This window comes from Aspergillus heteromorphus, assembly GCF_003184545.1.
Source record: "Aspergillus heteromorphus CBS 117.55 chromosome Unknown BO70scaffold_17, whole genome shotgun sequence".
NCBI classification, from domain to species: Eukaryota; Fungi; Ascomycota; class Eurotiomycetes; order Eurotiales; family Aspergillaceae; genus Aspergillus; species Aspergillus heteromorphus.
In genome coordinates, this window is record NW_020290422.1 from 151,969 (window position 1) to 166,173 (window position 14,205).

A 14,205-nucleotide genomic window follows, 5' to 3' on the forward strand; every position below is an offset into this window, starting at 1 on the left:
CGCGGCCTCGACGGGGCTTCCACTCGTTCGATCCCACTCGACCCTCTCGACGGTCCGCCATGACATGATTCACAACCACTGGCGGAGGCCGGGACCTTTTCACCTTCACTTTCCCTGACTCTGATCCTTTTCGACCTTTTACCATCACCCGTCTCTACCCCCTCACTCATCCGCTGTCCCTCCGCCAGACTCATCAGATTGTCGGTGCCCCCGCCTCAGAGCAGAGTGTCCGCGTTTCGGTTGAATGGCATATCGAGAGGAGCTGCAAGATGGCTATGCGAGCTAGACAGAAGATCCGCGCCCCGCGCAGGGTGAGTTGATCCCATTCGGTCCTTGTGGTGGTGTCTGGAGTGGCGTGGAAGTGTTTGTCTTGTTTCGACGGGACAGGATTCCGTGCCATGACGATAGCCGGTCCGAGACTGACTGACAATGAGGACAGGGTCCCACGGCTGGGAAGACGGACGATTTCGAGAAATACTGGGGCGATCTGTCTACATCCTTGAAGAAGATCCACACGAAAGATGCCTCCGACATCTCCTTCGAGCTCTTGTACCGCAACGCCTACGGGATCGTGCTGGCGAACCGTGGACCCGATCTATACGAGCGCACCAAGGCTTTGGAGAAAGAATGGTTGGATGGGGAAGTCAAAGCACAAGTCACCGCGGCGATCACATCCAGTCTGCTGCTGGCGAGGGAGCAGGTAGACGTGCAGGATCAGGCCAACGAGCGACGAGAGGCCGGAGAAAGATTCTTGGCTGCGATAAAGGAGGCCTGGGAGGACCATCAGCTTTGCATGGGGATGATCACGGATGTTCTCATGTACATGGTATGTCACCTCCCAGGATCAGTTGATTTGGGTCTGCGCCGACTGACAGCTTTTGCGCATCCAGGACCGAGTATTGGCAGAGCACCGCAAGCCCCCGATCTACGTTGCAGCCATGGCACTGTTCCGCGATCATGTCCTTCGGTCGACGATCAGGTCTGATTCCGAAACGACGGTTTATAGTGTGCTTGAGTCGACTGTGCTTTTCATGATACAGCTGGAGAGGTCTGGGCACATAATCGACCGACCCTTGATTCGGCATTGCATTTATATGCTCGAGGGTCTGTACGAGACTATCACCGAGGAGGAATCGACGAAACTTTATTTGACCGTCTTTGAACCGGCGTTTTTGGAAGCGAGCAGGAAGTTCTACCAGGCTGAGGGACGGCGACTGCTGGAGACAGGAGACGCTGCGACGTTCTGCAACATTGCGACGGAGCGTCTTCGGGAGGAGATCGAGCGGTGTGCCGATACCATATCGCCATCAACGGAGTCGAAGATCAAGGATATCCTGGACAATGAACTAATCAGGAACAACCTCAAGGAAGTGATCAGTCTCGAAGGCACTGGTGTCAAGAACATGCTCGACAATGATCGGATCGACGTTTTACAAAGCCTTTATGTCCTCAGCGCGCGGGTGGACGATAAAAAAGCTCCATTGACTGCTGCTGTTCAAAAGCGTATCGTCGAGATGGGCAAGGAGATCAACGCCTCGGCGATTGCGGCGGCGCAAGCCTCAACACTCGGTGTGGGCAAGAAGCCAGAACCCGGCGAGAAAAAGCCTGCTGAAAAAGAAAAGCCCGTGAACCAGCAGACGGTGGCCGCTATCAAATGGGTAGATGACATCCTGGCCCTGAAGCAGAAATTCGACAACATTTGGATGAAAGCGTTCAAGTCCGATCAGGTCATGCAAGGTGCCATCTCCAGTTCCTTTGCGGAATTCATCAACCTGGGCCAGGGTAGTTCGGACTCGCGCAGCTCCGAGTACCTTTCCCTGTTCTTTGACGAGAACTTGAAGAAGGGCATCAAGGGCAAGACGGATATCGAGGTCGATGCTCTTCTGGAGAACGGGATCACTCTGCTACGTTACGTGAAGGATAAGGATATGTTTGAGGCCTATTACAAGAAACATCTGTCTCGGCGTCTTCTGATGAAGCGCTCCGTGAGCATGGATGCGGAGCGGCAAATGATCTCAAAGATGAAGATGGAGGTTGGCAACCAGTTCACTCAACGCCTGGAAGCCATGTTCAAGGATATGACGATCAGCGAGGACCTCACCTCCAGCTACAAGCAACACGTTCGACAGGCAAGCGACCCAGACCAGAAGAAGGTTGAATTGGACATCAACGTGCTCACGAGCACGATGTGGCCGATGGAAATCATGTCTAATGTGAAGAGCGACAAAGTTCAGCTGGCCTGTATTTTCCCGAAGGAGATCGAGAGCGTCAAACAAAGCTTCGAGCAGTTCTATCTCGGCAAGCACAACGGCCGAAAACTGTCGTGGCAAGCCAGCATGGGCACCGCGGACATCCGCGCGACGTTTCAACGATCCAACGGCAAGACACAACGGCATGAACTCAACGTCTCCACATACGCTATGATGATATTGATGCTATTCAACGACGTCCCCGCCGGCGAATCCCTCACCTACACAGACATCCAGGCGCAGACTCGCATCCCAGACCACGACCTGGGGCGAAACCTGCTGTCACTCGCCGTGGCGCCCAAGACCCGAGTCCTGAAGAAAGACCCGATGAGCAAGGACGTCAACCCTACGGACAGATTCTTCTTCAACCACGATTTCCAGAGCCCGTTCATGAAGGTCCGCATCGGCGTCGTGAGCGGCAGCGCCAACAAGGTCGAGAACCAGGATCAGCGGAAGGAGACGGAGAAGAAGATGAGCGAGGAGCGCGGCGCCAGCATCGAGGCCGCCATCGTCCGAATCATGAAGTGAGTGTCCAGCCCCATAATCACAATCACTCCGAAATAAGCTAGCTAACACACGCCCGAACCAGACAACGCAAGACCCTCATCCACTCCCAGCTCATGACCGAGGTGCTCACCCAGCTCTCCGCACGCTTCACCCCAGACGTGAACATGATCAAGAAGCGCATCGAGAGTCTCATCGACCGCGAGTATCTCGAGCGTGTGGAAGAGGACCCTCCCACGTACGGATACGTCGCCTAGTTTATCTTTTCTTCTTTTTTTTTTTTTCTCTCATCTAAGAGACAATCTCGGGAAGTGCGATGCTTCTCTCTTTGCTTCTTGTTCATACGTTTCCGTTTGTTTCTCATTGTGGGCGTTGTTCTCAGCCTAACGGGAGAACATGAATCTTGGACTTAGCGGCGACGGCGCTCGGCGGATGTTTTCAACAGCCATAGATCTATTTATTGAGCTATTCCTTCCTTCTGTCCTCCCTTCTTCCTTGAGGCTTGCGGAGGTTTGTGTCTGGCTTGCTATGGGGATATGGGATTCTGATGATGACTGATCATGATGATGCATTTCAGGATGAGAATGGATGATTTTTCTATCTTCAACTGCCTTTTGCCTAGCCTTTACCTACCTCCTTACTACTTACCTACCTACCTACCTCCTACCTACCCAAACCCCTACCTATGTCTTACCCCCTCCTACCTCGCTCCTACTCATACAAACCAAGTCTAATATCCTCACCAACCTGATGCGTGAGTGAATTATCGAAATGAGACAAATTGCAAGACTGAAACAGTATATCACCAGTTCTACCGTAAGGAGAGCACTATACCTTCATCCAGTATCTAGCATCTAACATCTAACCCCTCCCCCCCCCCTTATAACGCAAACGTATAAAAATAGGTATCACAACAAAGAAACAAACAGCATGTCAACGCCCCCAATGCAGTGTAATGCGATGCCAATGCACATATACAACGTAGCCGAACCCTCGCAACCACGCCATCCACCCCACCTTCCATCCAACCCCACCCCCAACCAAACCAAACCAAACCAACCCAAACCAACCCAAAGCCAAAGCTAAAAACAACAAAACTAAAGAACCTCCACCTCCCCCTCCCCCAAGCCCCTAACCCCTCCCACCTAACCGCCCAAACATCCCCCATCCTAAGCACCGTGCCCTCAGTCTCCACCTCCACCCCATCCCCGGCGGCACGACGACCCTAACCTCCTCAACCACACACCTCACAAAGACGACCTCCCTCCCCTCCGGCCCCTGCACCATACTCGTCCCGCCGGCATTATCATCCAACCGTCTGAGCTGCGGCGGAAACGAGCTCAGAAACGACGCCCCGTGGTGATTCGCCAGGAGAGTCTGGTGGGCGTGCAGAAACGAGACCTCCTGACGGGAAAGCGGGGAAGGGTCTGCGGCTGGATCGGGAGGGGCGGGGACGGAGTCGATTGGTTCCTGGTGGGCTTCTGAAGAGGACGATTGCGATTGCGATTGGGAGGACGGGTGTTGCGTCGGGGAGGAGGAGGAGGAGATGAGTTGCAGGTAGTGCATGCTGTGTTTTGTGAGTTTGGAGAGACGTTGGCGGAGGAGCGAGCGGAGGAGGTATTGTGTGCGGGAGAGGTCGGTTTGCAGGATCGAGAGCTTCAGGTTGGTTGTTGTTGCGGGGGTGGGGGGCGCGTTGGTGTTGGGGTTGGTCGTGTACATCGGGTCGGAGGAGGCGGAGGCGAGGTCTTCGATTGTTTCGATCTGGGTGGTGGAGGGGAGGGGAGGGGAGGGTTAGGGTGGGATTGGATTGGATTGGATTGGATTGTAGAGAGATGGGAGGGAGAGGGAAGGGGACAAGGGGAGGCAAAGCTCACCTGCAGACGGAGTCGGTCGAGGATGCGCTCCATCAGAGCGGCCGGCCATGGGAGGAGCTCCGATACACCGCGCTCCGCGACCCAGAAGCGCGTGAGCAATTGGTGGTCGAGGGCCGTGGACTCCGGGGTGGAGGTGTCCGTGCGGTCGACGGAGGCGAGGATGTCATCGATGTCCATCATGGTGGTGAGCTGGTTGTGGACTGGTGGATTGTTGGCATTGGGGCGATCGGGAGAGGAAGAAGTGAAAGGAAGCGGAGCGGAGGTCCAGCGGGTCGAGATTCTCCGCCGCGGAGGTGAATGCCTCAGGCGGAGTCTGAGTTGGTCCGGTATGCCTGAATCATGCCTCAGGCATAAGGGGGTTCTACCTCGGCTTGATGATGGTTGCCTCAGGCTGGTGGACCGCACTAGTAACTTACTCCGCACAATGTCTACACGTTACGCATCATTACGGCATGGCGATCTTCAACTGAATGAATTTCTTGCATTGTTCCAACATAAGAAATTAGTCTTTAACCTCCAGTCCCCCGCAATAATGTCGGGACAATAACCGACCAAGCAAGTTCATGCGATGTATGTACAGCGGCACTGGCGTCCTCTTCGCGTATTAAGCCCTCGCGTGCTGCGGATCGGGCGCGAGGGACCAGCCATGCGTTCAAAATTATCGTCGTGTCTGACGAGCCGTACACGGATATGTACTTTTGTACGGCGTGAGGTGGGCACTCCCTTGGGTTGTACAGCCAAGTCGGGGAGGATGATTAAATGACGGTAAGGAAAATAGACAAAAAGCGTGAGAAGGAAATGCCAGCTGGCGAGGTATCATAAGGGGAGCGCACGCGGTGGGCCGGTGCGGGATGGAGTCGTGGAAACACATAGGAAAGTCCGAAGGGAGTGGTCGGTTAATGGGTGGATGGGAAGACGAGGGCGAACGTCGCTCGGAGGTGAGGTTGCTGTCAGAATCAAATGTATGATGGATGGTCTTCGGCGCAAATCGGCGCAAAGCAAAATCGTGCAAAATCGATCATCGTCGGGTCGTCAAAAGGGACCGCCTCTATTCACCACACCAACCAGAAAGTGTAAGGAAACCGAAAAGCAAACGAATGGAATGGGGTCCTGGGGACGCAGATGGCGGGTGCAAAATCTCAACGCGTCCGTCCACTGCGGGCTCCAAGTGTCCCACAATACAAAAACGCTCTGACGCCAGTTTTCATGGTCCATTCAACGGCCAATTGACCCGCAGTGACCACACTGTCGGGAACGTTGAATGGGAGATGGTAAGAAATTCGAAAGGGAGGGCCCGTTAGATGGTGGTAGTTGGCAACGCGTCATGATAGTCGTAGCATCATTGCGTGTGGTGCCGGAAGTGATCAACAGAGTTAAGCTGGGTAACTCAGTAGGAAAGCATGCGCCGGCCAGAAAACCGCCCGGATGCTGGGCTTTCGGCAAAGGGTGAGGCCAGATAACGGTTGCGGTCGTTGCGACACCGCCCAGTGGGACTGTCCTCCATCTGAGGGGATTGACCAAACGCAAACGTCTGCGCGCGATTCAGCTTGGATCGCTGCTTGACCTTCCCGAGGCCGCGTTCGCAGGCGAATTCGTGCTCCTTGGCGCTCATTTCAACATAATTTTGGGGGTAGCACAGTGACTGGTGCTCCGCGAAGAACGCGCTGTATCCTCCGTCGAGAATGTACATGTCCGGGTAACTGAGCTGCGGGTATGAATCCACGTTGTACGCGCGATCCCGGTGGCGAATGTACTTGGCCATGATGGGGGCGCGGTGGGCAGAATACTCGCAGTGCAAGATTAATGCCGTCCGTGGCTTGGGGCTCGCGAAGAGCTCGGCGGCCAAAAACTCTTTGTCGTTGTAGTTGACCGCGCCGGTGATGTGTCCGCCCTCATATTCGTACTCGAAGCGGCAGTCGACAACCATGATGTTGTCAAACCGATCATTGAACTTGCCGTCCATGAGCTCCACAAGAATATCCTTGTCAATGCGAGGCAGTGTATCGGCCTGGTCCTCAGAAAGGCAATGAGGGAGCTGCAGGCTCGGGGTACCTTCGATATCCGTGATCGAGGTAAGTGGTGCATTTGTAGTATAATTAGCCTCTTTTTCGACAACAATATCCTCTGGGTGCTCAAACATGCTCAGCGAACGTCGGCACTGTTTACGGGGGCGCATCGTGGGGTGAGAACTCTTGCGGATCGAGGCTGCCGACGGCGAACCGTTTCCGCGCACATGGCTCCCACTGCTCCCATTGCTACCAAACGGGGGTCTCAGCCGTGGGTTGGCCAGTAGGCCGCTCGAGTTGTTCCTCAACGTAGGCCGTTCACGCTGTGGCGATTCACCAAACAGATCCTCCAGTGATGCGGATGCGCTCAACGACGTCTTGCCGCCTTTGCTCTGGAATTTGAACGGTGGTGCCTGGCTCTCCGGGGCGGGCTTCGACATGCCAAGCTGAAAAGACTGAGCTTTGCTCCTGGCCAAGCTCGGCCGTAGGAAGGTGGGACGTTTTCTCCTGCAGACAAAATCCAATTAGATCTCCATAGACCCAGAACATGCCCAAGCGCTTCTCTTACTCTTGCAAGCTGTCCTTCGCCGAAACGAGGGGGGAATCCTCCAGCGGGCTCGGCTCCGCCGACATCATCGGGGTATCCATCGAGGAATCGAGGCTGGGCGAATCGAGACCGGCTTCCGTGACAATGCTGAACGCTGGCTTGTGGGGTAACGGGGACATTTCCATGAGATCCAGGGCCGGCGCGGGTGAGGACGAGGGCAGCGGAGGTGTGGTCATAGACTCTGCTTTATATGTTAGACCATCCAGGTTCTTTAGACACAATGGATGTGATCTCTTACCACACCGGTTGCTATTCCCAAGCAAATTGGCCGTGAACAAAGACCGTCGGGGCGTCGCCAATTGCGGGCTATTTTTGGTGGTCAGCGAACCCCTCTACCAAGGGAGACACCGCGGAACAAAGGACCGCAAAGGAGACGGGACGAACCTCTGGTCAATATGAAAATTCTGAGACAGGTCCGCAGCCAGGCTGGCCGTTGGGGACGAGCCCCGAACGGGCTTGACATTGAAATAGTCGCCCTGGGCTTTCTTCATGGACAGGTCTTTGAAGTTGAAGCTGTTGCGACCCAGCCGGGGCATGGGACTGAAAGACGCATAGGAGGTCGGAGCGTCTGCCCGGAAGCAGTGCCCAAACATCACCGAGGGAGGCTGCATGGCAGCCAGCGGGGACGAGTGCTCCATTGTGGCCGGAGAATGGTTCGAAGTTGGCCCTAGTCACTCAACCCAAGGTTGGTCGACCGCAGAACGAAGCTATGCCGCGGCGAAGAAACGGACGACGGAAACGCTGCGGACTATGTACCCGGCATACACTACACTGGCAGATGTGGTACAATTGTAGCGGAGGTGTCTACCCAGCTCTTGATCCTCTCTCCTCTGTTCCCTATGTATGATATTGGATTCCGGACCTGCTGGACGGTGCTGACGGCTTCGAAATCCTTCAGCGAACGAGCCTAGAAACCGCACTACTCGGGGTCGAAGCCGACGGTTTAGAGCGACATGACTGATCGGACCAGCGGGATCAAAGCGAATTCGGAGACGGTATGGGGTGGAACAGAAAGCACGCCGGACGGGAGGAGGGGCTATTGAGAAAGAACAGGCCGGGTCAGCAAGAGCCAGTACTCACGGGGGAGCAGCATCGGGATAAAGATCAGGATCAGGGGGTCTCGAAGGTGTGTAGAAGGTATGGTACGCTAGAGCATCGGGGAAAAGTTACCGAATCGAGGATTGGAGACGGGAGGGGGACCTGAGGGGAGCTCACAGGACGGAGCATGGGAATGGGGGAGGGAGGGGAAAAGGAATGGTCTTAATAGAGCCACGACGAGTGAGGGTCAAGAAGAAACCGGGGGAGAAGGAGTAGAAGAAGAAGAGAAAGAAAAAGGTCTGGAGAAGAAAGAAGTGAAGCTGAAGGGATGCCCTTGTTGCAATGGCAACGTAAAAGTGGGGAGGGAGGGAGGATCTCCAGATGCTCGAGAACAGCTTAAGCGACGATGGGTTAGCCTGGTTAGCCTGTGTCAGAAAACCCATGTCGAACCGGTTTAGGCCATGACCGCATTCGACCCTTCAGTTCACGGCAGGACTGAACTGCAAGGCCTGGAACCTCCCGATTGGGAGTGCCTGCTTTGGGGGGGGGTTTTCTTTTGTCCTAGACTACTAGGTAGTAGCTACTTTGGAGATCTTGTCTCCATCATGACTCTATTCCTCCCTCATCTCTATACTCAAACTTCGTTTTTTTCCCCTTCCTCTTCTGGATCCTGTCTCCGGGGAATTCCTATCTGTACGACGTTGGAGAGGGGAGAGTTGTGCGAGTAAGTACAGTACATACCATACGGAGTACAGTATGTACAGTACTGAAGTATGTACGAAGTCCACTCCGTCGGAGTACCTGGTACCTGTATGTATCTCTACTACTGCCTGCCGTAAGTAGGAGGGAGGAGGTACAGTACATACGTACAGTAGGTACCCGGACTAGTCACCAGCAGCCCTTCTGGGCGCCCCTCGTTGCCGGGACTCCCTTGCCGCCAGCACCAGCGCTAGCCGCTGCTCAGCAACCCCCCGCCTATCAGCGTCCTTACTGCGCCGCCCGCCCGCCAGCGTCCAATCTGAGGCCGCTCGGCGGGCTGGCTGAAGTATGGATCGTGCCTGTCTCACGGAGGTCTCGCGTTTTTCCCTGGGGCTTCTTTTCTTTCCATTACTAACCCACCCGCCGCCGTGCGCTGGGTCCCCTGTAATTGGTTTTTTGACAGGTTTCACCTGTGTAACACGCAGGTCGACTCCAATTGCTGCATTGCTGTAGAAACCGTTGCTGGTCCGTCCATCTGCAATGCGAGTCGAGTCGGACTCATCACGCTGACTACGACGCGGACGATCTACGACATACTAGTTCCAGCAGGTCCGGGAGTGATCTGGCTGAGCTATCTATCTAGTTCTAGACAGGCAGGTACCTAGGTCGGTAGTGAGTGGTACTGGTCAATTGATAGTACTAGGTAGCTAGATAGTCAGCTCTATCTACCAAACTCCTCCTCCGTACTAAACTAGCAGGTAAGGCAGATAGATGGATATCCAATCCCTGTCCCCAATTTAGAAGACACTGGCAGGATTTTCCCACCGGATCGACCAGTCAGAATCCGACAGTGCCTGGGTGAAATTTCGGTTTCGATCAATAATATCGTCCCGTGTGTGCCGGTCGAGATTTTCTCTCGTCTCGAATTTTCAATTTTCTTTTTTTTTTCATATAGATACATCCATTCCCAAGAACCAAAAAGAGAGATCGAATCTAATGAAATCTCCACCCGGGCTCCACCCGGTCGGAAAAAAGAGCTTGTCCGGTATCAGTCAGGAACGAGAAGTCGTCCCATTTTCGAACCTTTAAAGAAGGAAAGCTGTCATCCATACGTAAGGCCGCCATCGCCCTACCTACCGTTGTACGGCCGAGTCCTGACTCTGCTGGCCTGCGCTTCTCTTTTCCGAGTCATGTATCACAGACCATCCGTCCATCCATATTCCATCCAATATCTATCTATCCCTTCGACATACCGACAGTGGGAGAGAACTTCCCGCGGTGAGATCGTCATCATCATCATTGTCGACTCCCGTACGTGTGCTCCCGATCGGAGCGATGCCGGGTTAGCCGTATCGGGTAATGCCTGAGGAGGAACCTCGTCCGGGCATGCCACGCGCTTACTCCATCCAGTAGCGAGGCTCTTCAGCAGATTCTTCTCTCCCTCCCCACCATCCCGTTCAGGTCGAGATATCTTCGGATCTACATACTGCTACTACACATCGGTTGTGCGACTCAGCATCCCTTTCGGTTCCCACCCGGTAGGGCACTGCGAGAGGCCTCCACTTCCCTGGAAATCTCCCATTCTACTATGTACATCGTCACCGTGTCCTCTGTATAGGCAGCAGACAGACAGCACGGACGGTCGCGTGCACGGCTCTGAGGTCTGAATGTTGGGCATTTGTCTGTGGGCATCGGTTCTCGGTAGGTTCAACGGTGCTCTATCCTGGATTCTGCCCTCCTCCGGTGCACTGATCCCACTGTGGTCCGTTCTTCAGACACACACCATGCCCTTACTTTGACATTGTCCGTCTCAGTTCCACATTCCTGCAGGCCTTGGCTAGAGATTCCCCCCCTTCGAAAATTCCCCCCTCCAGGGTGGCTGTTGATAACGGCCGCGCTCGATCTTATCTCGACCTACCTGATACTCAACCTCACCACTGTCGCGTCAAGGTCAAGACGAGTTGCTATGTTTACTCCGAGCTACGCAGCCTAGCTCGCCAGCTCCAGCTCTCCCGTCCTGGCAGGTGTGGGGTCTGTTCCCCAGCTGAAGCAGCCGGATTTCCCTTCGCATCCGAGAAGCTGACGACGTCACCGACACTCCTCCGTCACCACGAGGGCGTCATGCAATTTTGAGTCAGCCTGAGAGGGGGCGTCTTGGGCCTTCCGCCAGTCTGCGTCTCCCAACTTCATCGATCGCATCGTAATGCCTCGGTGGGAACGATGGAGTCTGGGCGCCTAGCTTAGTGCTGCCTCGTGGGCGACGAAATAGCTCACTCCACTAAGGGACTCACGCTGTGACAATTACACCGCCACGAATGGTGAGATCGTTAAGCGCCTAGGTGCAGCGATCACATCGGCAACCCCTTCCCATGGCCATTTGATCTTATCCTTCGTCCAAGCCCCTCATCTTTGAGACACTGGTCGGCGCCAATGATGATGATCCCTCCCCCGTCTCAGCTATTAGCGCTGGAACTCCCGAGGGTCCAGATTGAGGCATATTCCACCCTACGCGCCTCGGCCGGAAATTGCGGCTCAGGTTGGTGCTCGGCACCAGGATGGACGCTAGCCCCAAGAACTATCAGGGCGATGTCACTACTAGAGTCCTAGAGAGGTGGCCGGCGCCCGTGCCCTTCCGCGGGTGGGCAAACAGTCGGATTGCGTAGGCCCGAGGCATTGCTTGCGGATGGTAATGATTGACCCGGCGTTCGTGTGCGGCTGAACGATCGATGTATTTGAATTTCGCGACCAACCGCGCCGGATGTTAATACAGTCAGTATCTACACGGCACTGATCTGGGCCGTCGCCGCGTGACTGGCAGCCGTGTTGGACGGGCTAGTGCTCGCTGACCTCGGGTTGTTCGGTGGAGTACGGAGTAATATCTAGCGAGAGGATCCGTCACCTGAGTCGCGGTGACAAGCTGTTATCTGTCTGTCGCCCAGGTCGCCCAGGTCGCCCAGGCAAGTCCGAAGGGCCGGGGATTGGGGGGGGGGGGGGGGGAATCAGCGTCGGGCGCACTTGCAACCGGCGAAGGCCGTCAGGTGTTGGTGTTGTTATGCGGACTGGGCCAGCATCAGAAACAACCTTGGCGGGCCAGCAGGAAGCGCTGGTGCGGGGTTCGCATTGTGATGGGGCCTTTGATTGGGCGGAGGGTGCAGGTCTAGTGCTCGTGCTCCAACAAGACTGTCTGCAACTTTATTTAGATACGCCTGAGGTGTGGGCGAAGGAGAAGGTCTCCCAACCGGTTTCCAGATCTTACTGGCCCGCGTCGAGAAGGGGGTCCGTGATGTCACAGTGAGGGGAAAGCCCGGCCGATGACTGCATTGGAGTGCGTCTGTAAGAAGCATGTCTGTCACTCTGTACTCTGTCTGTATGTATGTGCTGGCGCTTGCTGGCCTGGGTCCATCCTGGCTCGCGATCAGTTTGGCCCCATTGTTTATCTGTTTCCCTTATCGCGTCAGATGTAAACAAAAACAGGTACCTCAACCATGGTACCTCCAAGTACTCCGTACTCCAGACTCTATCCGCAAGTCAACGACGCGACCGCCGAGCGCCGTCCCGTGACTGGCCCTGTCTTCCCTCCCTCCCTTCGGCAGGCCCCGACCATGGATGACATCATCCTTCCTCCCTCCCTCCCTTCATGCTCGCGCCCTCCTCACCTTGCTTTGCTTGCTTGCTTGCTTCCTTCCTTTCCCTTCGCGTTCCCCTCAGTTCCTTGCTGCCCGATCAATGTCCGTGCCATCGCCCTCCATCCTGCGTATCCATCCCGGCTCCGACGGCCAATTCTACCGGCCTCAAGTGAGGCTTCATGACTCCGAACAATCCTCATCGGTGATGGTTACCCGGAAGAAGTCCTGGTCCGCTCACTCATCCCACCTGCCGCGGCCCAGTTCCGTAAGTATGGAGGTATGGAGGCTAAACACGACGAGGGAAGAGATCGGCAGGACTATCGATTATCTCTCTGGGAAATGATCCAGATCCTCTTTTTCTCAGCCCGCCCATGTGCGCTGTTGCAGGAACTGGCCAGTTGTTGCCACCCTGATCAGATCCGCTGCCCATCCAGCCGCGTCGCGTCGTATGCAGGGCGCGCCTCTCCTGTGTCCCCGGTACTACCACCATCTCTTACCAATAATCCACGTATTTTTATTTTTCAGGCCCAGGGTGAAGCTTAAGAAAGCTTGTCCATATAGATTTACTTGCAGGATGCAAACCATCTGCGTGCATCCATCCATCCATCCCTCCCTTGAGCGAATGCATTTTCCAGGGATGATAGTAGTACGGCTATCGAGGGTTAGTTACATGAACCGGCGCATCAGATCTCGCATCCGAGCGATATCTCACTATAATGAGGGTCTTATCTCGGTTCTTCTGCGATTGCCATTTGCCACACCTTCCTTCCTTCGGGCGATCCAATAAATTAGTCCGGTTTGGTGTTTCCCAGGACCCAGCGTGGTGGTTCACTGTCGATGATACGGAGTCCCCTTCGCGCGCTGGACGCGACGCGACGCAACCACCCGCGACACTGTACACAGTAACTCCCAGCCCCCCCCCTTCGAAAACATCGCCACATCAGAATCATAATCAGATATCCTGTATGTACGGGGTAATCCAAGAGATTAGATCGGCCCAATAATGCGCACGACATGCAAGTCTATCTAGGATCTCGCATATGGGGATGGGATGGGATCCTCCCTACTAGAATCGCATCGAATCGGAATCGGAATCGGAAATCAGCGACCGTTTTGGCGTTCGATTGAATCGCGCCTCCTCCTCCCTGTCTTTCTTTGTCTCCATCTCCCAGGATCTTCCCTCCCTTCCAGCCCTACCATCACTTTCAGTATTCAATTCGTGTTTTAACTTTCCCTCACCGTTCAATATCTGCACGAAATTCCCCGTTATCGAAGATAATCTCGCCCCCTGGCCCTCTCGCACCCACCTGCAGGTCTTGAAATGCCAGGTACCGCCGTGAACCAATTAGACATACATGGTTACATGAACAATGGGACGCGCGCGCCCTTGCATTACAGTATCTGTCTCCCCATCCCCATCCCCATCCCCACGGCCCACATAGATATCTCCATCCCTCCATCCCTCCATCCCTCTCTTGCTGGTACTGGTACTGGTTTCTTGGATGGGGTCGCATCCCTCGAAGATTGAGTTTGGTTTAGATCCAGGGACGAGTAGGGTACGATGAGTTTGGTGATGGAGATGTAGATCTATCCCTTCTCCAT

At 54.9% G+C, this 14,205-nt stretch overlaps 4 protein-coding genes across 4 annotated transcripts; 2 read left to right on the forward strand and 2 right to left on the reverse strand.

Annotated features, from left to right (window-relative positions):
• The first annotated feature begins 62 nt into the window (after positions 1–62).
• BO70DRAFT_363122 (cullin family protein) lies at positions 63–3,488 on the forward strand. The gene is made up of 4 exons (XM_025543487.1): positions 63–311; positions 440–826; positions 891–2,773; positions 2,839–3,488. Exons 1-4 carry the CDS (start codon positions 270–272, stop codon positions 3,008–3,010), a joined length of 2,484 nt encoding a protein of 827 aa, XP_025398174.1. The 5' UTR covers positions 63–269; the 3' UTR covers positions 3,011–3,488.
• Positions 3,489–3,884: 396 nt separating this feature from the next.
• Positions 3,885–5,078, reverse strand: sld5 (putative GINS DNA replication complex subunit Sld5; the record flags this gene model as incomplete). Its single annotated transcript, XM_025545418.1, has 2 exons — positions 4,628–5,078; positions 3,885–4,514 (listed from the first exon to the last, which is right to left on the reverse strand). The coding sequence occupies exons 1-2, from the start codon at positions 4,805–4,807 to the stop codon at positions 3,885–3,887; spliced, it is 810 nt and encodes a 269-aa protein (XP_025398175.1). The 5' UTR covers positions 4,808–5,078.
• An 893-nt stretch (positions 5,079–5,971) lies between these two features.
• Positions 5,972–8,097, reverse strand: nimT (putative tyrosine protein phosphatase MIH1). The gene is made up of 4 exons (XM_025548578.1): positions 7,625–8,097; positions 7,479–7,546; positions 7,202–7,421; positions 5,972–7,140 (listed from the first exon to the last, which is right to left on the reverse strand). The coding sequence occupies exons 1-4, from the start codon at positions 7,876–7,878 to the stop codon at positions 6,015–6,017; spliced, it is 1,668 nt and encodes a 555-aa protein (XP_025398176.1). The 5' UTR covers positions 7,879–8,097; the 3' UTR covers positions 5,972–6,014.
• A 4,355-nt stretch (positions 8,098–12,452) lies between these two features.
• Positions 12,453–13,133, forward strand: BO70DRAFT_60194 (uncharacterized protein). The gene has a single exon (XM_025548579.1). It carries the CDS (start codon positions 12,584–12,586, stop codon positions 12,944–12,946), a length of 363 nt encoding a protein of 120 aa, XP_025398177.1. The 5' UTR covers positions 12,453–12,583; the 3' UTR covers positions 12,947–13,133.
• Positions 13,134–14,205: the final 1,072 nt, after the last annotated feature.

Coding starts and splice junctions, on each gene's coding strand:
- BO70DRAFT_363122 (XM_025543487.1), top strand. CDS start 270: ATGGCTATGCGAGCTAGACAGAAGATCCGCGCCCCGCGCAGG. Junction 312..439: donor AGATCCGCGCCCCGCGCAGG/GTGAGTTGATCC, acceptor CAATGAGGACAG/GGTCCCACGGCTGGGAAGAC. Junction 827..890: donor CGGATGTTCTCATGTACATG/GTATGTCACCTC, acceptor TTGCGCATCCAG/GACCGAGTATTGGCAGAGCA.
- nimT (XM_025548578.1), bottom strand. CDS start 7,878: ATGGAGCACTCGTCCCCGCTGGCTGCCATGCAGCCTCCCTCGGTGATG. Junction 7,547..7,624: donor AATTTTCATATTGACCAGAG/GTTCGTCCCGTC, acceptor CACCAAAAATAG/CCCGCAATTGGCGACGCCCC. Junction 7,422..7,478: donor TGGGAATAGCAACCGGTGTG/GTAAGAGATCAC, acceptor CATATAAAGCAG/AGTCTATGACCACACCTCCG.
- BO70DRAFT_60194 (XM_025548579.1), top strand. CDS start 12,584: ATGACATCATCCTTCCTCCCTCCCTCCCTTCATGCTCGCGCCCTCCTC.